Source organism: Conger conger, chromosome 1 (assembly GCF_963514075.1).
Source record: "Conger conger chromosome 1, fConCon1.1, whole genome shotgun sequence".
Lineage (NCBI taxonomy): Eukaryota > Metazoa > Chordata > Actinopteri > Anguilliformes > Congridae > Conger > Conger conger.
The window spans coordinates 74,600,625-74,626,696 of NC_083760.1; the positions used below are offsets into that span (position 1 = coordinate 74,600,625).

Below are 26,072 nucleotides of genomic sequence, written 5' to 3' on the forward strand. Positions count from 1 at the left end.
CAGAAATATTTCAAACAGAAGCTGTAATTTGTAAAACAGACAAAAGTCCTATTGTAAGCTTGAAAACATCGCTGTCGCTTCAGCGCATCAGAGTAGATGCTTCTGTTCACAGTCAAGCATGTTGACACTGTCGGCTTTTTTCTAATTGTATAACCTCACAAAGAAATGTACACTGTAAACAACCATTGCATTTAGTGCCTTAACTCAGTCGTATACTGTATGTTGATAACCAGCACTCTTCTGTGCCCCTCTGGCAAACTATAAAAGAGCACCTCACACCCACCACATGAAAATAATCGACTTGGTAAAGCAATACAGCATATTGCACACATCTTTATATATATATATATATATATATATATATATATATATATATATATATATATATATATATATATATATATATATATATATATGTTTATAATATCTTATATAAAACACAAATGTTTTACTTGAATAAATACACTATTTACATTTTATCTGTGCTGCTCCTTGGCACAAATGTGCATTGAGTTGGGAAAGTCTTTTGCTGTAGTCTTTTTAATTAGCATTTTTGTTTGTTTGTTTGTTTGTTTGTTTGTTTTTTTTCATTCATTTGCATTCATGAATTCTGCTGGAGTTTCTTTGGAGTCACAGAAATTGCACTTCAGTCATATATGTTAATATATTCATCAAAGGATCTCTGCAAATGGTATGATTTTATGTTTTAGGTGATATTATCTTCTTGGGTACATAATAATGCAGTAAATTGCAATTACATAATGCATGTCATATGTGTGGTGATTTGACTCAGAATAACTGTATGAATGAAGTATACTTAAATGCAATAAATTAACTATAAATGAATGATTTAGGCTATAGACTACACTATAGCATTTATAATAATTATATATATATATATATATATGTCCTTTGATTGGCAGTAAAATATTTTAATTGGCAATTTGTCTCAATAGGACATTTTCATCTAAAATGAAAAAATAACAACTGCTATGTTAACATATATCTGTATCAAAACTTGTATTTTTCATTTTTTATGATATCAGATATCAGATATAATTTTTTTGAAATCCAGCCACAAATCTTCAGATTTTAAAATTAAACATGAACCTTACATAACAAAATCATTATCTTAAATAAGCTAAAAAAGAAATATTAATAGAACATCAGCATTCAAACCAATTACATGATTAATGAGATTCTCCAGTCCTGCGCCACACTAAAAAAAGAAACAACTGAGCAAACTAGGTCACCCAAACCAAAATAAGCAAAGCATCCATATTCAACACATATTAGGCATGCCTTCTCTGGAGAGGAGAGATTAAATGGCGCTGAAGGAAGGTTAAGGAAATATGTGCTTCCTAAATAGTTGTAATGGAAGGGAAATTGACATTATTGTTTACTATTTATATTCCCACTGGCAACATGTCGCCCACCAGCCCCCAACTCCCTCCCCAGCCTTCCACCCCAGCTCCTACACGTCTCAGTCCCCAGCCTTTGACCCCAGCTCCTACACGTCTCAGTCCCCAGTAAACTCGATCACCTTTTCAGCCAGGATCTCCTGGAATGTGGAAAGCTGCTTCATTTGCTCCGTCTGCATGGAGTGCCTCCTCATCAGCTTCTTCTTCAGCTTGAAATCGTGGCCCCGCTTCGGGGACGTGGGGGCCACAGGCACCAGGATCTTGTGACTGGAGTGGACCGGGGATGTGGGTTTGCCGTTGGCCCGGATGTCGGGGATGGGTCGCTGGGGGTTAACGTTGAGCGGGGGCAGGAAACCAGGCCTTGTCTGGGAAATATGGTCCAAGAGGAGGGTGCCAGACCCCCTTCTTTCCAGTAGCCCTGGAGGACGACGGCGCATGGTAATGGGTGACACAGAGTTGGGGATACTTTCCAAGGACTCCCGTGAGGAGCTGGTCAGCAGGGACAGAGGGGATGCGTTGTACTTTCGACGCTCCACTGAAATCCGGCCGGAATCTGGAGACCCCGGTATGGACTCAGGACACAGGTGCGTGTCAGACTCATAGTGGTCCATTCGAGTCAGCTTAGGGTGGGCTAAGGGACGGACGGTCACCGTCTCCTGGGGCTCAGGAGCAGTGTTTCTGCGGTACAGTATCTGGTGCTGTTGCACTTTGTCAGCCCAGGAGGAGCCGCAGAGGGCTGCACAGTCCTCGGAGCAGGAGCGGTCGATGAGTTTGGGAGAGCTGGGGTCGTGTGTCTCGATGCTGTGCCTGCGGGACAGGAGGGGCCTGCCAGGGCCGGAGAGGGAAAGGCCGTTCATGTCCAGGACCACCTTCACCTCCTCCGGCAGGTCGCCGTCCCCTCTGTCCGGGGGAGCCCCGCTCAGCACCGAGGGGGCCACCAGTCCCCAGGGCTCCGAGTTGAGTCGCTTGAGGAGCTTGCGAGGAGGAGCCCTCTTCTCCCCGGGCGGGCGAGCGGAGGGCAGAGGCAGGGCGGAGGTGAGTGCAAAGCTGAAGATGCCTTCCTCTTCCTCCTTCTCAGCGGCCGGGGAGCAGGAGGTACGGATCTCCACCTCCGAGGGGGACATGCATGCAACAGGGGAGACTTTGTCAACCACCCCTGGAGAAGGGGGAGAGTTGAGGTACTGTTTAGTCTTTTTGGTGCCCAAGGGGGATGTGTCAGTGGTGATTATGATTACCTCCTTGCCTTTGGCCTTGCAGGCATCCAGCAGGATCTGCAGAGTGTCCCGGTCACCCTTGTTGATGGCGTGAACCAGAGCAGAAGACCCAGAGTAGTCTTTGAGGCTGGGGTCCGCTCCATACTCCAGCAGCAGGGACACCACTTCTTTTCCAGCTTGCTCTGCACAGGCATGCATCAAGGCTGTCCGGCCAGACTTGTCTGGGATGTTGGGGTCTGCCCCTTTCTCCAGGAGATACCGAACCATCTTTTGCCGGCTCTGGCGGTCTTCGTACCCGGCAGCCAAGCAGGCGGCGGCGATGGGCGTCTCCCCTCGTTCATTGCCCTCGTTGATGTAGGCGCCGCCCTCCAGCAGTAGGCGGGTCAGCCGCAGCTTGCCCTGGAAGACCGCTTTGAGGAGGGCGTTGCCCTCAGCGTGCAGGCTCCCACTCTCCCCCATGATGGCTCCTCTGCTCAGCTGCCTCGCCAGGCCCCACTTAGGTCAGTATTGCCCAAACATCCTGAGGAGAATTTGAACAACCTGAAATGACATACAGGAGAGACTATATAAGTCATAAGAGGAAAATAACTTTACAATCCTGCACCAAAACTCTGTATTAGGGTTATAGGAAAATACCTTCTTCCCATTCTATCTACAGTTCTCTGCCAAATCATTTAACTTTATTTAGGTCCAATGAGAGCATGCTATTATTACTCTATACCTAATCCAAAGGAGCAGTGATATAAAAAAGTACTGTTAATACAGCTTTAACAAGGGAAGTGAATTAGGGAAGTTTAATACACTCAAATTATAGCCTAATGCCTTTATATAAACCCTAATGTGTAACTGATAGTGACTTTAAGGTGATTGAAATAAATGACAGGAACAGAAAAACGATTTGATGGTAAACATTTGGGACCTACTCCATAATGCTTTGGGTGCAATGTTTTGGGAAATTATTCAGTGGTCACCCACTGCATAATGTACAGTATACACATAATATATACTGACTGTGTAATGTGCATGTGCAATGCCTTCATTACCACAACATTACATCTCTATAAATTATTCATAAGCATGCTTGCAGGAATTCTCTTCAGAGGGCTGACCTTAAATTCAAGTGAACTAATGTCATATTTGAGAATAACATTTTACATAATGACATCCATCTTAAAGCATTGCAATTGCTTCGGGATGATTTAGGCATACACATGTAATGAAATGTTAATAAAGGCATTATGCATACTTCACAGGCTTTTAAATTATCTGCAGGTTGTAGGAAATATAACCACCTAAGTTCTCATGTATGAATCGATTCTGAGAAACGAGCGCAAAAGGATTTGTTATGCACTGTGACCAAAGGTGAGAAGATGTAACCTACAGCTCTCCATCATCCATGGAGAGTCACTTTTCAGGGTCAAAGGTTAATGAAGAGAGTATATTATCTGTTGACCAGCATCAGATTTCCCCTTGGGATTTGAATCAAATAAATGAGAGTTCCTAGCAATCAAAGTCACACAGTGAAAGAAAAAGTACATTAAGATTAAAAAACACATTTCCTTTCCAATCTCAGCAGTTCTGGTCTTGGTTTGTCAATGAACATACTAGGTGGTAGAAAAACATTTGCAAATGCTGTTATGGTGTCAGATGCAGTACATAAACAATGTCATTTTTAGTAGAAATTGTACCTATTTATTGTATTAGTTTGTGTGACACATTCTTCAGAAGCAGAGTGGATGCTTCTGAAGAAAAAGAATTTACAGTTCTGAAATAAAATTTTCATATTCCTTTATTATACTCAAAGGGCCAATTTGAATGTCCCTACAGGGTGTAAGGAGGTCACTGTGTGATGATTATCTTGTCATGACAAACAACTTGAGAAATGGTTTTGAAGCCACTTAAACATACTCCATAGTGTACCTTCAGCATACATAATCTAACAGCAATCTATAGTTTTGATTTAGAGCTGTTATTTCATTATTTAAAAGTCAGATAACCACTAAATCTTTCATTGTACTGTATGGGCAACTGATATTCACTGATGTAAATGGTGTGTGTATGAATGGGTGAATGAGAAGCATCATTTGTACAGCGCTTTGGATAAAGGCGCTATATAAATGCCAACCATGTACCATTTAAATACTTGGGGGCAATTTGACTTCAACATTGAACTAATGTCGCGATTATAGAATGCTGTGGGATTCTTTTCGCTGATGGTGCGTGATGGTGTATGTTTAAGTGGTTTGGAGCTTCCATTGTAATTTGTCCAATCCAGTATGAGGCTGGACTGACGTGAGATTGTTTTCTATTATCATCATGGGTGAGTCAGAAAAGGGCCAGATGTCAAAAATTTGGAATTATCCCTTTAAATAAATTACTTCTTATTATACGCAATCTATTCCTGCAACTGGATATTTTTACAAAAACAATTCAGGTCAAGTACCATGTTGAAGACAACAGCAACACCCTGCTGGGGATAGAACCCACAATGTTTGAGTTACAAGACCATTTCCCTCACCAAAATGCCACACTGCCACCCAGTGTATCTTTCCAATATGAGCACAGCTGCCCTGCAATGCCTCCTCAGCTGGGCCTATTCAGAAAGCTATGGACCCTGAATAAGGGGCAGAAGGCCAAGCAGCACACAGCCTGTGTGCACACCAGGTTCTCTCCTTGGGACATGTTGGCATTTCATTACAGAAAGCTTCAGAAAGGAACTCCTGCCACCTGTGCCTGCCCTGTAAACGTCAAAGGTTCTGCAGTTCCAGGAGCTCTCTCGGACACTAGCCTCCTTTGTTGACCAAGGTCTCTCTCTGCTTCGCATTTAATGCCCCCCTCTGTGAGGGTACTGACTTTCCTTTTTGGTTTCGTTGCCTTTTCTGGAAAGAGAATGAATGGAGCTGCATGTCCATTTTTATTTTAGCACACTGTGTTCTCTCGCCTGCCTTATGCATACCCCACACAGCACAACAGACATATAGACCCTGTCACCTAACAACCAACGCTAAATTATAATGCTTTAAAAAAAGGAGAGCACAGCCAGTCTGCCTTCCTTTCATTTTTTGTAAAGTGTAATAGATAATAAGAGATCACAATTGAGAAGTGCCATGGTGGGACAATTGAGCCTCTGCCTGTGCTGGGGGGCTCTTATATGGCATGAGATTTATACGCTCAGGGAGCACCTTATTAGGTATTTATCAGACCTGTTTTTTTCACTTCTGCTGCTGTAGCCTATCCACTTAGAGGTTTGATCCGTTCTGTGTTCAGAGATGGTCTTCTGCATACCACTATTGTGTGGTTACCACTGCATACCACTGTAATGTGTGGTTATTTGCGTTACTGTCATCTTCCTGTCAGCTTTGACCAGTCTGGCCCCTCTTCTCCCCTCTCTTATTAACAACGTGTTTTGTTTTTTGCAGCGCATTGAATGTTTTTTTGTTTTTTGCATCATTCTCTGCAAACTCTAGAGTCTGTTGTGCGTGAAAATCCCGGGATATTTCAGCAGTTTCAAAGATACTCAAACCACTCTGTCTGGCACCAACAATCACTCCATGGTCAAAGTCACTTAGATCACATATCTTCCTAATTCTGACATTTGGTCTGAAAAACAGCTGAACCTCTTGACCATATCTACATGCTTTTATGCATTTAGTTGCTGCCACATGATTGGCTGATTAAATATTTGCATTGACAAGCTGGTATACAGGTCTATGTTCATGTTTCCAACCATTGTGGAGCATTACGGAGATCACTATAGGTATTGTATATCCAGGCTTTGAGTTCAATCTATATATTAAATTGACCTCAAAGCCTGAATGAGAGGCATCTGGATGCTTCTGAGGACCATCCCATCGATCAAAATGTGACACAGCCACATGACCAGGCTGCTCTTCCTGTAAGGGCACCATGAAACAAGGAAGGCAACCTTTCTTTCAACCACAGCAACGGCAGGAGACCTGTCTGGCCTTATTCAGATGGACAAGACCAGTACAATAACACCCAGAGAGGGGCGGCAGCCCCAGGAATTTATCTGAGATTGATTTCAAATAGAATCTTTCCCTCAAGTCACCAGTCACATTTCCAATGGACACATCCGTTACAACTACCTGTCAGAGAGAAGTCAATTAATGAGTACTGAGGCAAAGAGGGGCTGGAGGGGGCCTGGGGAAAGACAGAGGAAGAAAAATCAGATTTTAACTAAATTGCATCTGATCATTTTTCTTTCTCAGGTCTAAATTGGGAAAATAGCCACCATTATATCAGCCCCCATCCCCCCCCCCCCCTCCCCAAGCCCGCTGAATGCAGCACACATCATAGTGCTGCTGAGGGGCTATTCCTAATGGGATTTATAGCTCTGAACTCCCTCGTCAACTGTTGAGGAGAGGGGCAGAGACAGTGACAGAATTTAATTAGTGTGGATGAGCGATGACGGTGATGTCAGCAGACTGAGGGTAATGTCACAACAGTAAGAGGAGCCCCAGGTGTCAGGATTCTTATGATTCGCCATAATATTAACCCAGAGTTAAGGGGATGCCCGAACAGCATGGAAGCCTGCTGTGGGACCTTTAACACAGACTGTCATAGACTGCCAAAATCCTGTCCTCTGATGGTGCTTATACCAAAGTACAATAACTACCTAAAATGGTACAAATGCTTGTCACTAGTGTGGTACCCCATGGGTACATAGAATTGTGCCCCTAGCCAACAATGCGTAATTCATTTGTACCTATTTTTGCTTGAAAAAAGGGTCGTGCCCAATATAGAACATTATTGTATTTTCAGGGTACATTTGGGAAATTTGTTCCTTGAAGAACACAAATGTACCTCCACTGCACCTTTATATCTGGGAGTGTATTCAGTATATGGGCTCATGCAGTGTATACTGTAGTTCGCAAGGCTGAAATAATGTTAAAATGACACACCTGTCTTTTCTTGTCTAGATGGTCTTGTAAATCATTCGGGATGAAAGCATCTTACAAACAAGCCCCAATAATAAGAATACTGGTACCAAGGCACTGGCATATTGTGCTGACACGCAAGCCATTGTGTAGCCGACCATGTCTTTAGAAACCTACTGAAATCGTTTTGACATCTTCTGACATAATTACTTTATTATTAGCCATTGTCTAATTCCTCCCATTGCCACTCGATGGCAATGCATTGAGTGACATCGCCGTTTCTGCGATGTCATATGATTTAAACGATGAAAAGCATCTATTTGGCGAAGCCCTGCGCACAAGCGTGTGTCCAGGAGGCAGCTGCCCACGGTGCTGTGTGGGTATCTCATGTCTAACACTCGCCGCCTACAGCCCAGCACAGCACAGCACAGCACAGACTCTGAATCCCTCATTAGCCATTCTCTGTGATTCTTCACTGCAAGATCAACCCCCAGTGAGCAAGATTGCACATTCCATGCATACTGATGCTCCCGAAACAGCCGAAATATTCACAGGCAAAAACGACGAAGCTACTCAGGCCTTGTCTTTTTAAAACCTTTCGTTTGTTTGTTTTGTTTGTTTTCCTCCTGCGCTGAAAATATAAGGAGGGAGAGTCGTCCACGGGTTTTCTTTTTGACATGTGCTGGGAGGCATGAGTCATCATCGCCCCGGCGGACCAGGACACATGCGCAGGGTGCAGCACTGTGCTTCTGTTTGGATTGCGGGCTCCAGGAAACGTCCCACTGCGCATCGCTGCCTGAACAGTCACCGCCGACATCCCGGTATGGAGACAGAGCTGTGGCAGAGCCGTGTAAACAGTCGGCTGGTGTGACTGGGGGCACATATTGAGTGACAGTAGGCATAGGGACATGAGGGAATGTGAGAGCTGGGATGAGAAGACACGGCTCGGCAGGGTTCAAAATAAGGTTCAAAATAGGAAAGTACAGTCCAGTACCTGTGTGGTCCCTGCTGAAAAAAACAGATCAGGCTTGGTTTTGAAACAGCTGGTAGCTGGTTTACCAGTTAGACCAGCTTCATACTCAAAACAGCTGGTAGCTAGTATTTCAAGCTGGTCATAGCTGGGTTTTACACCAGGGCTCGTCGGTATAGCAACAGTTTATGGACATGCAAAGCTGAAATTCTCAAGCACACAAAAATATCAGTCTGAATGTACCCTTTTCATTTTTCTATGTAACATTAAAGCAATGCAATGTGTGTTCACATGTGTCCTTTAATGAACCACACACATCAGCAGAAGAAGAGTTATTTAATTGGTACCAAGTACACATTAAGTCAGCATTAAAGGGATATCTTAAATGAAAATCTAAAATGTTTTATTTTCTACTCAATCCATCCAGAACGCATATATGCCAAAGCTCAGCATGGACTCAAGGATCATACTGGGAAAATTCCATATTGACATACTGCATATCCAATGGGAATGAGCTGTAGCTCATGTTTAAATCACCTTGCATCAATAGTGCATCTTGATTCACCACATAATGACTTTGAACGTTGTGAAAGTTTTAATCAATTTATTCCTTAGAATGTCTAACCTTCCCTGCTATTGTTGAAGGTTAATGATTCCTTGCAAGGTTATTCACAAATGACTCGCACAATCGCCAAAACAAGAAAAAGTCAAGTATCAGATATCATCTCCCTGCTCCCTCTACAACCAGAATTGTCCTTAATTTCATCAGAACAAAATCCTTGTGCATTTGTTGTTCCTTGTGTCACACTGGATATTTATAGAGGTACAAATCTGACTGCTCCAAGAAAATAATCGTTTGGTCTCAGTGACCAAGCAGGCAATCTTTCTCTGTCTGGAGACTTACACGAGGCTGCGGTAGACAGCCCCTGTGGTGGTTACTGACCTGGATGGGGATCTGTGCCCAGGCCTGACGCTTCCCTCTGCACCTAATGGATTTATGACATCAATGTATTGATCCATAAAGACTCTCATAGATTCTCACTTGGAGCATATTACAGAAAATTGGAACCTTGTTGGTCTCACATCCATTTCTTTAAATCTCGAAAGTTATGTTCTAGTCCCCCCCCACACACACACACACACACACACATACATACATACGCACACACACACACACACACACACACACACACACATACATACATACGCACACACACACACACACACACACACACACATACATACATACGCACACATTCTTAAGCCAATGCGTAAGGCCACGTTGTTGGGTGAGTAGTGGGTGACGTCCGAGCTAGAAATGAACTGAGCCTTGAGCACCTGGAGTCAGAGGCCCGCTGCATGGTGCATTAGATCAGATGATGACATGCATATGCATCAGCGCCGGGCCTGGCTGTGATAGCCACGCACACCCGCAGCACCGCCGCCTCGCAATCACGCCCAACTGAGGTCGGCCCCCTCCACCGGCACAATCTCAGACGATTGTTCCGCTGATTGGCAATCTCCCCCCTGGCCGCCCGGGGTGAACGGCGCCTCATCAGATTATGCAGACCGGTGAAGAGGCCTTCTCAAGCGACCCGCAGTGCCCTCCTGCAGCTGTATTACCAATATTAAGAAATTGCTGGTTTATGGAGGAGGGTGGGATTTGTCAGAATTCATCTCTGAGTCAGCGTATGGAAGGATGACAGGCGCTGACAGGCCAATGCAGTCCTTCCCCTATTGCATGGCACTGTTCAATTTTGTTTTATTGTGGCCTCTCGAAGGTTATTTGCAAGAAGCAAATGTGAAAGAAACCATTTTACCATCTGTTTGGGGTTATAATGGCTGTACTGTAGTTCACATATTTTCTTTGCTGCATATACTTACAAAGTGCATGTATTCCACTTCTGCAAAACTGTATTTCATTAGTGTGTGCATTTTATATTGCTGCCAATTAATTCCCATACACAATTACCATTAAATATGCACAAATCTAAAGCTCTCCTTCTTGGCCTCCTGGGACAATGTTAGTAATTAAGCTACACATGCTGAGCTAATGTTATAGAGTCAAGAAAAATACTTCTATGGGTGTACAAACCGTAATGGCTCTCTACAAATAAAATGTATGCTTGTATAGGGTATTAACTCTATTAGTAGCTACAATGTCAAGTTCATACAGTGAATAAGATTTGCACTCTCTCAAACATCTTGTGATTATAAAACAATTAATTACACATAATTACCAAACTAGGGTCAAGAACAGCATGATTTAGCCTTACCACAGTTTTCTTAGTGTACTGCTGTAAAGTTGGTTAAAATACTTTGGTCTTTCAGGTAGCGATCTTCACAGACATCCGCTAATAGGCAACCCATAAATCAGTAGGCTAAGTCTACAATTACTTTGGTTAGTTATTCTTAATGTTAAAAACAAGGCCTGGTGTAGGTTTTCCCTGACCAGGTGCACTTAACTCTCAGAGAAAGCCTAGTTCACCCATCCATTACATTTTTTTTTCCAACATCTTTTCACAGTAATTACTTCCAAATACAATAGTATCCTAGTGAAAAGAACATACTTGAAACATGTTCCATAACATGGAAGCTCAAAATAATAGGCCACTTAACTGATCTGCACGATGGTAAACAAGAAAAACTGTCACATTCAATCAAGTTCGAATAGCTCATTGGGAAATGAATCTACCTTATATTTACGCATATTTCAAAATACTTTCGCTGTCCATGGTACTGACACTGCGCACAACGTAGGCTAAGACGTTCGGCAGGCGAATTAATCTCTGGTTATTGAGATTTCAAATGAATGGCCATTGCCAAAAGCCAACCTATTGCCACTGAAAAACAAAAGGCACAAGTAGCTACCTAATCTAACTCTTTCTGTTGAACCTGCCTATATTGAATTAATTGTTACAGTGGACTTTTAAATGAATGAATACGTTTAATGTATGACAGCGTACCATGTCAGACAAATAATTCGCAGTTAGCTTAGCCCAGTGTCAAACCATTTTAGTCTCTTTACGTCTTGTGCTCTTATCTTATTGTCTTACTGTAGTAGCTAAAACTTATGCTCAATCTTACAACATTTGCCTCTCTGTGAGATACAATTTACGTTATTATTGCGTATTATGCCCCGTGGATGTAAATAAATAAATAAATAAATATATTAATTAATAAATAAAAAGAAAAAAGTTGTCTTACGTAGCCTATGTGTACAGTACAGTAGATTGCAATTCCTGTAACCAATATAATGTTCTTAGGCTCTTACAAACAACAATGTCTGACAATGGGAATTATAACGGCTGATTTTGTGATGATGCATTGATCCTTGTTAAGAAGTTGCACATTTAGGTTATGCCTCAGAAATACTGTATCTGCGTTCACGCATCATACCTGCATTCTTCCCGGTGTGACCGCCTCCATCGGAATATTCCATAATCAGCCGATTTTGGCTGTCTGAACCATACATATTGTAGCCCCGAGGACTGCAATGGGCAGGCTCTGCGCTCTACTCATGACAATTCACCAACGATCCTACTTGATTTTAAATTGTTTTATGTAAATCATGCACATTGGTTCGATATCACTAACGAGAGGGACAATGTTCGGTATAACGGCATATGAATGTATTATTATTATTATTATTATTATTATTATTATTATTATTTTGGACCTCATGCATTTTGGATAACCACGCGTCACGATTTATTACGATGCAATACTGACCTATTGCCAGCGTCTTAGAAGGAATACGAAGAAGCTATCACAAGTCCCTAATATTGATAACAATCATCTGTATCATATGTCTGAAATTGGTTAACATTCAGGTAATACCCAGAGTGGTCTACAGCAGGTTCACTAAATAATTGGGAGGCATCCGTTGCTATGCTGAGTATGATTAGAAGTGCTTTCCAGGCGAAACGTAGCTTAGATGTCTCCAGATTCGCATTGATCATGCCATTACAATCTCACGGTGCTAAATGGGCGAAGTTCGTTGAAAGAAATGACAATCAGCATCCTGGCTTGTGAGAACATTGAACTACTGAAAATTATTTTTTATGGTATAAACTGTGCTCAAGGTTTTCCATTTGAAGAGCCTATTTTTCCATTTCCACTTCCACAGATTATATTATACACATAGACCAGATATAAATGAACAGAATTGCATATCAATTGCTTTTGCTAACGCGTCGCATTGTCCTAAATTAAAAGAAAAAGAAAACTTAAAACAACTTGTAGCTAAGAATAGGTTAGAGATATTAACCTAATCGTTCTTTCGATGTGTATTACGTAATTGTATCTTAAAATAGCACGGTTAAATATGAAGCCTTACCTTGTATGTGGTGCGATTATTTATATGGGTTCCATGGACTGGCTGCTTTCCCCCTTAAGCCCAGCTATACTCAGTCAAGTAGCTACTCCGCAGCTATTCCTATTTGACAGTGTTCTGCATTTAGCTTGACTTCCCCCTCCCCCCATATCCCTCTAGCGATCGCGAGTTTAGGGCAAGACGAGTAGCGTCGCTGCGGGGGTGTGGAGTGGGTAGGTTGGTGGGAAAGAGAAGTGATGCGCTCCCACTCAGTTCCGAAGATACGAAGGAACGCTGAATTCTGAGTGTGGCCGGCTTGAATATGCGGACAGAGACAGTGAGTGAGGGGTAGCCTGTGTGTATACGTGTGTGTATGTGTGCGTGTGTGTGTGTGTGTGTGTGTTGTTTGTTGTAACAAAATGACAATTCTAAGAGAATATGTAGACCGCATGCCATAGGTGACTAAAAATAGATTTGCTTCACAAGCATGTCCACAAGTATTCCCAAATATATAACAAATTGCTGCCATTTGCACAGACACATTTTTAATAAAACCACTAGGCAATGCAATCCACATCTTATGCAATCAACAGGCAAACTATTTTAATTATTATCACATATTGCATGAAGTAGGATACATCAGGGGTTCAACTGTAGCCTACTGCCTCTGCAAGAAATAGAGTTGTCTGGTACAAAGCTGCATGCTAGGCTAATCCCCAGTTTTACATTGCTTAATATATGACCCTTAATAACATCATTTATTTACATTATACCAACATGTTGTAGCATGGTTTTATAAATAGGCAGTTGTCGTAGGACTGACTGACTGCATAATATGTGTTGTATAACTGGGAATTTTCTTCATCCTGGAAGAGGAGGCAACTTGACTTACTTGATATAGGCCTACATATCCACTACCGCAGCAACTGGACTATCAATGTATGATCATATAATCAATGCAGCTATACTGTTTGTACACACTCGACCCAAAGAGAGTCTGTGGTTACTGCAATAGCTAGATATGAATGATGTTAATATTTTGCTGAGACATATTAAAACATTAGCTATTCCCTTTGTTTTATTTCCAAATCATTTTTTCCCGATGTCCTTTGCGTCATTGCCATGGAATCCCAGAGTGCCCCTCTTCTGACGATCAAGCTGAGCGATCATGCTGACTCACTTCACACTGATGTCTTGCTGACCCTTTCTCTGCCTAGTATGTGGACAGTGGAATTTAACATTTTAAGGCGTTGCAACTAATCTGTAGCAATATCAAATTATAAAACATGGTGCAGTGAATGCCTTCGAAATGGGTCTTTCCAAATTTCATGAACTGGACATCTTATGTAGAAGGTTTGTTATTTGAAGGAACAGTTTCTCTAATGATGATTCCAGTATTTTATGCGACGTTTCACAGGAATGGGGATGGAGCTGGGATGATGAAAGGATGTGAAGAGAAACAATTGTAGCCTATTCTCAGACTGCATAAATACCAATTTAGTGACTGTAGCTATTATGGAACGCAGTTTCTATGGCAACTGATTCGCTGGATTCCTACAGAAGCGTTCTCACGGTGACACGCGCACTCCACTGCAAGAAAACCTCCGTAAGAGTGAGAGTGACGATGCTCCACTCTCTGGCATTCTTGATTTCACAGTTGACAGGGATGTAGATTGTTTATTGGATTTAAAATGTATATATACAGTGCTGTGAAAGAGTATTTGCCTCCTTCCTGATTTCCTAATTACTGCATATTTCTCACACTGAATGGTTTCCGATCTTTCAACAAAATGTGATACTAGACTAGGGGAACCTGAGTAAACACAAAACACATTCATTCATTTATTTAATGAAAAAAGTTATCAAACACCCATATAAAAAATCATTTTTGTAAAAAAAAAAGTAATTGCCCCCGAAAACATAATAACTGGTTGGAGCACCTTTAGCAGCAATAATGGCAACAAAATGCTTCCTATAATTTCACATCACTGTGGAGGAATCTATAGCCCACTCTTGATTAATTCACAGAAATTGGTAGATTTTTGAGCATGAACTCTCGGTTTCAAGTCAAGACTTTGACTAGGACACTCCAAAACTGTTTTTTTTTCCAGCCATTTAGATGTGGACTTGCTTTTGTGCAATTATGCTTCAGCTTCAGCTCATGGACAGATGATGGGATATTCCCATGCCAGTGCACTACCACCCCCTTGTTTGACTGTTGGTATGATGTTCTTACTGTGAAATGCTGTATAAAAGTTTCACATTTGACTAATCTGACCATAGAACATTATCCCAAAAGGCTTTGGTATTATCTTGGTGCTTTTTTGCAAATTAAATGAGATGAGCATTGTCTCTTTCTGATTGCAGAGTTATGAACATTGACCTGCAGTTCTTCAGATGGTCTTCAAGGACTTCCTGGATAAGCTGTTGCACTTGGGACATTTTGGCAGGCTGGACACAGAATCACCTCTGTTCCAAATGTTCTCTATTTGGAGATAATGGCTCTCACTGTGGAGTCCAAGAACTTTAATTGAGTCCCTTAGGATTGCTGCAGAAATGTCATTTCATATTCACCATATGCAGAGTACGTATTAAATAGTGAGTATTACACAACTTTGGTTTATGCAGAAAGTTAGCAATGTGCTTGCAGAATAATTTTTTATTATTATTATTTCTTATTTCCTTTACTTTGCCAGTGTTGATGCACAAATTAACCAGAGACAGAGACATAGCATGACATTCTAGTCCCCTTTAAAACTGTAGACCAAAGCAAACTTTTTAGTCCAAGCCTTTCGATACTTAAAGCTGAAATGACCAGGAGAAGTCATTAACTGATTGAAAGGCTCAAAAGATGTGCTTTTAGTTTGAAACTAAATGGTGAGTCTTTTCTTCCTATTCACAGTTTATGCTTTTCAGGGAAAGGTACCCTCTGTAAAGGTCTCACAGGATTATGGACCAAGAGCCTGCTGGATATACAAAGCATGCACATTCAGCATTCTGAAGTATGGAGTGACATTCATATTTAACAGGGAGCTAGTGATCACAATGTAAAATAGAAGGTTATGTTAGGTTAACGATTATTATTATTATCTTAGTCAAAGTTCTTTTGGGAAAATTAATCAAAATTTAACCATATTTGAATTACCTGCCACTTAATATTACAGGCCCAGTCTCAACATTTTGCCGAAAATCCAAATAAAATCTCAACCTATGCCACATCATAGCCCTATTAGTCACTGGTAAGATACAACACGCCATTGTCTCCATCATTGATTGAGCCCCGAAATAAGTGTAAATGCATGTGCTACGGAATGCTAAGCAATATTTTTACCAATGATACCACCACATAAAAATTCCAGACTTTGAGGAGGTACATGAAAAAATATGAGAAAAGTGAGTATGCTTTTCCTTGTCTACCGTAAATCCTCAAATTGTGTCCGGGATTCTATTCTGAAGCCGGGCCTCGGATAATAGCCGGGGGCGTGGTCGATTCGGACAAATAAAGGCCGGCCCCCAAATACAAGCCGGGGTAATATTGCCTACCAGTACGGCAATCAGTTGTTTCGATTTAACTCAATGAAATAAAAGAGCTCTTCTTAATATTTTATGGTGTTGGTTGGTTTAATACTGTTGCCAATGAAAAGTCGTTGTCCTACACCATGGGTCTCCAACACCTTGCTCTCAAGCTACCAGTCGCTTGCCGCCCCCTTCTGAGTAGCTTGCCAAAGGCTGAAGCAGTATACATTTAAACACAATTGTTGCCGCGAGGCATTCCAGCCTACAAATTTAATAAAAGAAAATCAGGCAAAATTAAAAATTAACTCAATTTAGGCTACTTGGCTACGCAATAAGGTTTCCATGTATTTACAGCACAGCGCACGTTCAATGAATGAATGAAAGGGACTGCCTTGGCTCGCAATAAACAGACGGGTGGAAATCCCGACACTCTTTAAACTACATAAAACTTAACAGTGAACCATCAAATACCCCCCAGATTTCACCTCCCAGATTTCAGTGCCCATCAGTCCCAACATTTAGCAATAGAATCAAACAGTCCAAAAGTAAATTAAATCCCAAACCAAAGCGAAAATCTTTTGATTGCCTACCGGTATGCTGCTCCAAACGAAACGCATGTCTCACAATAAATCGCACTTTAGGAAAAAAAGATCCTTAACTTGCTGTTATCTACGCTAATTTGTTATTGTTCATGAAGGCGTGTCTGGCAAGTTGTTATTTTATGAAGACGCATCTGTTTTGGCTTTCATTAATGGTTTAGCTACTCAAGTTGCGTTTCTGAACGGTTACAGGAAGTGTTGAACAGTGTTGGCCCACTTTAAGTGTAGCCTTTTACTTTATTTCTAAGAATAAAATTCTACAACAGAAGCCTAATAAGAAATAAAGGCCTGCATCGAATACAAGCCTGCCCCAAATAAAGGCCTGTGCTTTGTGCAGCCTAAGTAAATAAAAGACCCCGGCCACAATTTGAGGATTTACGGTATACCTTGGCAGAGACAGCAAGGACAGAGGAATGCTCTATCCCACAAGTGAATTACTGTTCCATTACAATTGGCACTACCACATGACCACTGAACTTGTTAACACTCAAATCATGCAAAACAAATCATTTGAAAAATCGAAATATCATTTTGAAAAACAGAAAGTGTCATCTGCAAAATAAATTTACTTCATCACTCATTAATATTTGTACCAACACTCTCTTATAAACTCATTTCACATCCATCCTTTCTCAACTGAAACTTTCCCATCAATACAATAATGCTGTCACTGACCAATTCTGGTTTCATATGACCACAGCACCTTCATTCAATCATAATTTAATTGATCAAATCAAACCATCAGTATGTTAGCCATTGAAATAAGGAGAGGCACTTCATATCCACAGTGAGATGTGGTGGTGGGTCAGTGATGCTTTAATTCCAGAGGTCCAGTGGCACTGTTTAAGATCAATGGTATAATGGATTCTACCAAGAATTTTGGCTGACAATCTGGTTGTCTCTACCACAAGCCTGAGACTTGGCTGTCAGTGGACTCCAGCAAGGTAATGAGTCCAAGCATACCTCAGATCATTACATTACATTACATTACATTACATTACATTATTGGCATTTGGCAGACGCTCTTATCCAGAGCGACGTACAACAAAGTGCATATCCATAACCAGGGATAAGTTCGCTGAAAGACCCTAGAGGGAAGTACAATTTCAACTGCTACCTGTACAACAAAGATAAGGATGAGGGCCAATATTTTTTTATTTTTTTTTAAACAAGAAACAAACAAACAGAGCAAAAGTGACCAAAGTTAACTATCAAAACACTGCTTACCTAGCCAACTAAAAAATACCGATACACAAAGCAAGTCACAGAGACAACAATTAAGGTTCACAGGGAGGTAGGGAGGGATGGGGAGAGGTGCTGCTTGAAGAGGTGTGTCTTCAGCTTGCGTTTGAAGGTGGGGAGAGATTCTACAGTATGAGATCCACACAGAAATGGTTTTGTGTCAACAAAATCTATGTTCTGCAAAGGCCATCTAAGACACTGGACCTCAATCCAATCAAAAACCTGTGGGCTGAACTGAAGAGAGCAGTAGATAAGCACAAACCCAAGAATGAGAAGGATTTTGCAAGGATCTGCATCGTGGAATGGTCAAAAATCCCTCCAAATGTATTCTTTAACCTTGCCAAGCATTTACAGGAAAATACTCAATGATTTTATCCTTTCCAGGGGTGGATGCAGCAAGTACTAAACCAGGAGTGGTACAGTATTTTGATATATGTTGACATTTTACAGGTAAAAGTATTTCATATGTAGGTAGGTGTGTGATTACCTATGAGTATGCATGTATGCATGTACTGTATGTGCCAGTGGGGCGGCCTGTAGCGTAGTGGTTAAGGTAAATGACTGGGACATGCAAGGTCAGTGGTTCTAATCCCACAATAAGATCCACACAGCCGTTGGGCCCTTGAGCAAGGCCCTTAACCCTGCATAGCTCCAGGGGAGGATTGTCTCCTGCTTAGTCTAATCAACTGTACGTCGCTCTGGATAACAGCGTCTGCCAAATGCCTGTAATGTAATGTAATGTTTCACATGTTTATGCTTGCACGAAATCTACGTCTATGACTGTTTCCTCATCTGCTCGAAGGAGTAGGCTACAAGATTATGCAATACTCATACTCAGACATTTAAACTTCTAGCTAATCATTTTAACTAGAATCATTGGTAGGAACTAACCTGCGCAGTTAATGTTTCCGGGTGAACATACTACACCAGCGGAATTCAAATGGAAATGTAGAATTTCAGTCGATGACATATTTATATTTCAGTAAAAATGCAGTGTAGTGGCTATCTTCCCACAACATACTAATCGTCCGAAGTAGCTAATTAAAAGTAAAAGTTACGCCAATATGGTAGCTGGTTATATTTGGTATCGTAACGTTACCTAACCCATTTAACCAGTTCGGACGATGCTGAAACACCACTGAATTTTCGTCAACATTAGCTGCCTAAAATAAACAAAACAATAATATTTTAAAAATTGTAATACTAACGACATAGCTCATTCTGAAAGTAGCTTTACATGGCATCCGCATACTTTAGACTGAGCGCAAAGGTTGTAGTGCATGGAATAAGTTACGAGTTGGCGCTGTTTTAGCTTGTTAATGTTAACAAACCAGCCAACTTTATTCTGACTTTTTGAATAATAAACGCGATAACTTCGCTTTTGAGCGAACTTTATAATACCCTGGCGAAGAGGGAAACCACAATCTGAGGTAAGACGAGACACTGGGTCATCAGTTTGGGCTTGTTAATTATATTCTACAAATAGTTACATTTGTGATGATGCTCATGAACAGTTAGTGATCTAACGTTAGATAACTTAGTTAATAAATAAAATGAAGAATTGTCGACTTATGCAGAATGCTGTTTATTGTCATTTTTGCATTACCACTTGCAACGGATATTAGTTATGATTAGCCAATATATCCTTTTTGGAGCTGATTGTACTTTTGTACATTTATTTAACTTCCATAATAAGCAGGTTTGTGCAATCGTAGCCATCGGATTTTGCTATCATTCGTTCATTCCACTATATTTACAAACATTTTATTTGTTTCTAGGCAGGTTCCTAGCAGTTTAGAATATCTGTATTATCACATGGTTACTGTACCACGCAAGTTTGGTACGAAGGAAGTCAAGAAGGAATTTGTAAGCGCTCTGCCACTTTCCATATTCTCATTATAACGGCCATTTTGTAATGTCGTATATACAGTGGGAGCAATAATTATTTGATCCCTTGCTGATTTTGTAGGTTTGCCCACTTAAAAAGAATGGAACTGTGTAGAATTTTAATCATAGGTACATTTTAACATTGAGAGACAGAATATCACAGAACGCAAATCGAAAATTACTGTAGGATCCACAAAAATATTTTTGACAGTCTTTTTGCCCAACCCAATTTAGGCTATTTGTTGTAAATACGGACGAGACCACAAAATTAATTGATTAACAGAATTGATCATTCTGAACACAGCGTAATTAGCTTTATTAGCTCGGGTCCCATGATAAATCATTATGGAGGATGGAAATTAATTATGACCTGAATATATGACCAATGTGTCGAATATCTTTGTTGTACCACAGAAGTCGATCCTGTCTGAGATGGACCATTAATTCATGTATTTTTCCTTGGCACAAAAATTACTAGGTGTAATGCCACATGTTCTTTTCTTGAGAGAAATATGCCTACGGGTAAAGACATATGCCTATTTTGGTAGCAGGTTGTTGTGAGATGAGAAGAATGTGGTTGTTTAAAGATAACAAACATATATGTCAAACCATTTTAATCAGCATCTCGTTAGCAGCTTTCACCATGCAGTTCAGGTTCCTCAGTTTATTTTGATCGAACAAAGGTACTGCATATGTTGAAGTCATAACAACGTTCCACATATTTCACAAACAACAGTACTTTTGCAATACTTTTGACTGTAGGCAAAAAACATTTTCTTAGCATAGAGTCATTACAATGCAGATTTACAGTGTATGTATCGTACCGTCAAGTTAGACAACAATAGTTAAAATACTGTATATGCAAACCATGAAATCTCACATTGCATGCCACTCACTCTCCTTAGGTGTCCCAATTGATCTGTGGGGCCACCTGTATTCACCATGGCGGGAAGAGGTCGTGGAAGGGGCCGGGGTCAACTAAGCTTCAACATGGAGGCTGTGGGGATTGGAAAAGGGGAGAACCTTCCCCCCTCAACTCTTCAACCCACTCCACCTTTCCCTGTGAGTGGTCCTACAAGACCACATGAGCATCACTGCTTGCATCTCTTAAGTTGAAGCCTGTTCTGTGGTTTGGGTCTTCCTATGGTTGTGTTTCGGGCATGGGTTTGTGTCAGTTGGCCTGTGTGCTGTTGCAGGTGAAGTGAAAAGGCCCTGTTTGTCCATTCCCCTTTCAGCCCATGGAACACAAGCCCGTGCCCCTCCAGACCAGCGAGGAGGCGGAGTACATGCTGGCTCTCAAGCAGGAGCTGAGGGGGGCCATGAAGAGCCTGCCCTTCTACATCCGGCCAGCTGCACCCAAAAAAGGTCACAGTCAGGATCCACTGTGTACTAATAATGAGATAGGGATTACCATGCCACTAGGGAAGTGGGTGGATGCAAGGTTTTTCCACTGACTGAACTGGGACTGTTTTGACTTCTAGATGTTGAGCGCTACTCTGATAAGTACCAGAGTACAGAGCCAACAGACAACACCATTGAATGGGATCCTGGTGAGTTTTTCTTTTCTTTTTTTCTGAAAAACTACCTTAATGTGTGGACAAATACAGATGTCTATAGTGAATGTACAGTGGGCTCCAGAATTATTGACACCATTGATAAACAAGGAAGATAAAAGGCTGCATATAATATACTAGATTATTATCTCTATTGTTTATCTTATGTTAAAAACGTATAGGACATTTTCAACAATTTACTCAAATGTTTACATTTTTTTAGTCAAGTAATCTCCTACAGTAGGTGTTTTGGCACCCCTCACAATTGAAATTGGCAATACACTTTTACTTAAATGAGTTAATCTCAGACTTCCTTCACTTCCTGTTTCACTACAGTATACAAATGAGGTGCAGCGTCCCCTTGTCATTGATTAGCATGGGAAAAGCCAAGGAACTGTCAATTCAGAAGAGCCGGGTGGTAATTCACCAGTAAAATTGTTGTAGTGGGTACAGAAAATACATAAACGGCTAAACATACCACTTAGCATACCACTTGTTCTGCAATGGCCATCTCTGGTCTGTTTATAAGTGTAAACCCAAGGATATCAATGATTCTGAAAAGTTTTGCATCGAGGAATGGTTCCAAATGTGTTCTCTCAACCTTTTCATGAATTTCTGGGAAAGACTCGTTGCTGTCATCTTTGCTAGGGGTGTTTGCACCAAGTATTAAACCAGATACTTATTGTGAACCTGTTTTTTGGGGAAATATATTTTTTATTTGAAATATTTGATACTTTGGTTGATTCCACTGAATCATTAATAAAGCACACTAATTTACACATGTTGGAAGATAAAGTTTATTTGAAAAACAGTATTTTTTTTAGTTTTACAGTATTTTTTTATGCATATTTATCAATTTACCAATAATTCTGGAGCCCACTGTTCATCAATCAGGACAACAAAGTTTTCAACTGTGGAAATATTCTCTACTGCATTATGCAACGATAGTACTTGTGAATACATCACTCATGTCCCTGCAGAAATGGAAGTTTGGAAGAAAGATTGTTGAGTGAAGGCCGCCAGCTTTCCTCTCTGCAGTTTGGCAGGAATTGTGTTGAGGTTTGGGATTATAATCTGTAGATTCACAGCCGATGGATCTTTGTTTTAGACTGGAAAAGACTACCCAAAGAGCTGCGGATCAGAGTTAGGAAACCGCTGAAAGAGAGTGAGTACCTGGGCTCTCGCATTGCATGTAACGAGTCATAAACGGGACACCAATATACCTGTTTCTTCATGAGTTCCTCATTACCAATTTGTGCATTATCTCCTTTAAAACACAATGTCTCTGCCCAACCATTTTACATGAGGTTGCGAGACGCGGCATTGGGTATGCAAGTGGATACACGGATTTTGTTTTAATTGCCTATTTATTATGCTGAAAGGAAATACGAGGGCTATAATTACACGACATTAATACCTTTCGTTGTGGGAATATTAATGTTTTAAGTGAGTTGAAAATCATTTGTAAAAAGATTGCTTCATTGTAACGTGGAGCGTTTTAAACAGCATTTCAAAAGGAACTGAAAGCTTAACTTTTCAGCCAGATCAGTTGAATTTCAGCATTCTGAAAAGGGCAGTGTGTGAATTGCTCTAGTGTTTCCTTGATCAGTTTTGCACGGTGACCCATTTCTCTGTCGTTCCAGAGGTTTCTGCGGTTCCCAGGAGCAGCAAGCAGACTGGTGTGGACAAAGAGGAGATTATCCGCAAGCTGGAGGTAGGGTCAGCTATCGTCAAAATCACTGGAGTAGGAGACTCTTATCCAGGCAATCTTATCCCAATCAATACAGGCTGTCAATTACTCATCACATACACGTTCCCTTATTTAGACCAGCTCTGGAGCATCAGTGCATATCTGCAGCTGGCTGTAGCAGTGTTTGGAACATTACACCCTGCTATACAGCATGTGGATCAATAACACGGTCTGAACTGGGCTTTGAGTTGTAAGAGGGCACGTACTTTTTTGTTGTGAAAAAAAAAGAATTCTATTTCCCTGAGGCAGCTGAGACCTCTCTTCAGAAAAGTACTGTTGTTACAGGTCAGCCAGACTAATGAAGGTATTTGGTTGTATTGCAATAAGTTTGCCTCAAATATGTTTTTTCTTCTATACTTTTTAAATGACTTGTTGTTGTTCTTTGGTAGATCCTGTTACATTGTTTTCTCGTATGATCCAGACACTTGAAAAGAAAGAAGAAGAAGTGAGCTCAGATGAAGAAGGGCGGGAGAGGAAGAAGCAGGATGAAGAAGAGCAGGAGGGTGAGGAAGAGTATGACGAAGAAGAGTTTGAAGAGGTGAGAGGGCAGGGTAAAATTCACTCCAGAACTATTGCTCCGCTGTAGTATTGTACCACCTCAGTGACCGGACTACTGTTTTTCCCCTTAGGAGACAGACTACATCATGTCATACTTCGACAATGGAGAGGAATTTGGTGGCGACAGTGATGACAACATGGATGAAGCCATTTATTGAGAAACAATGTGGCTGATCCATCTAGAGAAGTGAAGTATCCTCTCATCTGAAGGTGTGAACAGACACGGAGAGAAACCAAGGCCTCAGTCCATCACTGAACACAGTCTCATCCCTTCAATATGTGCAGTCCCAGTGGAGTGGAGTGTTTTTACCATTCTCTCTTGGATCACTTGGACTGATTGTATTGTACTGAAGACTCTCTTGGTCCTTGTTTTATCTGGGCTGTGGCCCTAATCTTTTTGTGATCACCCTGCACTTTTAGACATAGAGTATGACACCCAAGTTTCAGAACAACTCATTTTAGTCAGCTTCATCACTGTTCATAGTGTCTTTTTTGTCTGTTTTACTGTTTTATAACAAACATTTTATGGTGCATTTTTAGAGTCTACTTTGAAAATAATATTTTAGGGTGCACTGTTGGTATTTTTAATGATGGCACAGGTTATATTTTTAAAAATTCAAAAAATTGGACCATGCAGTGTTACAGTTTTACAGTAATTTCCCAGCTGTTGTTAATTCATTTCTTGCTTTTGTATGTAGTTTTAACTGTTTTTTTGATAATATTTTTAAAGAATAATGCGAATGTAAAAATGTACATTTTTCTCATGTTATGTTGAGGAGAAAAAAGATTATTGAATTCCAGTTGGATATTTTGTTTTATTTCATGGTTTGATGGTTGAACTGAAGTTTTCATAAATGACCAGTAGGTGGAGTGTTTTAACCTATCACACACTCCCAAAATTTTTATATTCAATTTCCATAAAGTTGTTCCTGTGCAGTGTTTATGAAACTAAGTGGCTTCTGTTTTCAAGCTCATTTCTGCTCGTGCTGAGAGATGGTCACCAGCACCACTACGCTTGGATCCAGTATCTATCAGGGCTGTTTTCAGTGTAAAGTTAACGGTACAATCGCGGCCAAAATAAGTCCATTCATTCCCACAAGAAAATATAGACGCAGTCCATATGCTATTTTCTTTAAGTTACTCTTTTATTATAACAATTCAGTAATATTTTGTGGACGAATCAGAGAAACTGATTGAACAAATTTGCTGTGGTCAGATGAGACCACATTGAAACTTATTGTTTGTGGCCCCAGTCTGTTTGACTATCCTGACTTTTCATCCTTAACACTGCACTTGAATTTGTGTGGAAGTATCACCAGGGTTGCACTGGACCAGGGAACCATGCTCCTGGAGAGCTGAAGGGTGTGCTGGCTTTCGTTGTTACTCAGCACTTAATTAATCAATACAAATAGTTGATTGCACAGTTAGCTCACCTCACCTTGTTTCTTGAGTCTGAATTGGTTGAAAACAAAAACCAGCACACTCCGTGGCTCTCCAGGACTAGGGTTGTCAACCCCTGCACTACTAGACACTATGAATACCTTTTATGAAATTTCATCTTACCAGCTGTATCTGCTCTTTATATTATACTGTAGTTATTGGAGATTTAAAAGGCATTTAATACAAGGGACGGAATTAAAAAATATATGAAACTATAAGGCTGTGTGCACAGCGGACTAAATAATCATTGTAAAGACCTGAACCTCAGTAGATGGATGCCTAAATATGTTCAATGTAGATTCATGCCCCAGTGTAGAGTACTGGGGGGTATGTTGGCTGGGATTCGACCATCCAGACATGACTCAAACACCCCATATTTTGAACGTTTGCCAGCTATTTTATCTGCATTAACAGTTGGTGGAAAGAGGCTGGTTGTCCCTTACCTGTTATTAGCCACCAGAGGGACTCTTTTCTCAAACTATTTTCAAATTCATTCACAATAGACAAGTGGGGTTTTTCCATATCACTGTTATGAACAGTGCATAAAGCTGCAGGGTATGAGGTACACTGTACACAGTGTTGTGGTCTATATTAGGGCCATAAGGAGAATGGCTGATCTGCTCTAGAGCTTTTGTTACAGACTGGATTATTGTTATGTCTACAGTCGTATGTAGACTATTGTTATTATTAACCTTTGTTTATACAGGGT

General features: G+C 40.8%; 2 protein-coding genes across 4 annotated transcripts; one reads left to right on the plus strand and one right to left on the minus strand.

The window, feature by feature from the left end:
- Positions 1–1,452: 1,452 nt before the first annotated feature.
- LOC133105638 (ankyrin repeat domain-containing protein 34A) lies at positions 1,453–12,977 on the minus strand. Its single transcript, XM_061215855.1, has 2 exons — positions 12,843–12,977; positions 1,453–3,175 (listed from the first exon to the last, which is right to left on the minus strand). The coding sequence occupies exon 2, from the start codon at positions 3,092–3,094 to the stop codon at positions 1,520–1,522; it is 1,575 nt and encodes a 524-aa protein (XP_061071839.1). The 5' UTR covers positions 3,095–3,175; positions 12,843–12,977; the 3' UTR covers positions 1,453–1,519.
- On the plus strand, positions 12,919–24,723 carry polr3glb (RNA polymerase III subunit GL b). Of its 3 annotated transcripts, XM_061215877.1 has the most exons (11): positions 12,919–13,155; positions 13,953–14,034; positions 15,186–15,402; positions 15,735–19,605; positions 20,968–21,124; positions 21,298–21,427; positions 21,544–21,612; positions 22,724–22,780; positions 23,259–23,329; positions 23,787–23,903; positions 23,995–24,723. In XM_061215877.1, the coding sequence occupies exons 5-11, from the start codon at positions 21,005–21,007 to the stop codon at positions 24,079–24,081; spliced, it is 651 nt and encodes a 216-aa protein (XP_061071861.1). In that variant the 5' UTR covers positions 12,919–13,155; positions 13,953–14,034; positions 15,186–15,402; positions 15,735–19,605; positions 20,968–21,004; the 3' UTR covers positions 24,082–24,723. The 3 variants fall into 3 exon arrangements, with proteins under 3 accessions (XP_061071861.1, XP_061071852.1, XP_061071869.1); XM_061215868.1 differs by having other exon boundaries at positions 15,186–19,605; XM_061215885.1 differs by lacking the exon at positions 13,953–14,034 and having other exon boundaries at positions 15,186–19,605.
- The last annotated feature ends 1,349 nt before the right edge of the window (positions 24,724–26,072 follow it).

What these genes read in the sequence shown, in the direction of transcription:
- LOC133105638 (XM_061215855.1), bottom strand. Translation starts at nt 3,094, where the DNA reads ATGGGGGAGAGTGGGAGCCTGCACGCTGAGGGCAACGCCCTCCTCAAA.
- polr3glb (XM_061215868.1), top strand. Translation starts at nt 21,005, where the DNA reads ATGGCGGGAAGAGGTCGTGGAAGGGGCCGGGGTCAACTAAGCTTCAAC. An exon ending in CACCATTGAATGGGATCCTG is followed by an intron (nt 21,613 to 22,723) that starts GTGAGTTTTTCT and finishes TCTTTGTTTTAG; the next exon opens with ACTGGAAAAGACTACCCAAA. An exon ending in AGATTATCCGCAAGCTGGAG is followed by an intron (nt 23,330 to 23,786) that starts GTAGGGTCAGCT and finishes CGTATGATCCAG; the next exon opens with ACACTTGAAAAGAAAGAAGA.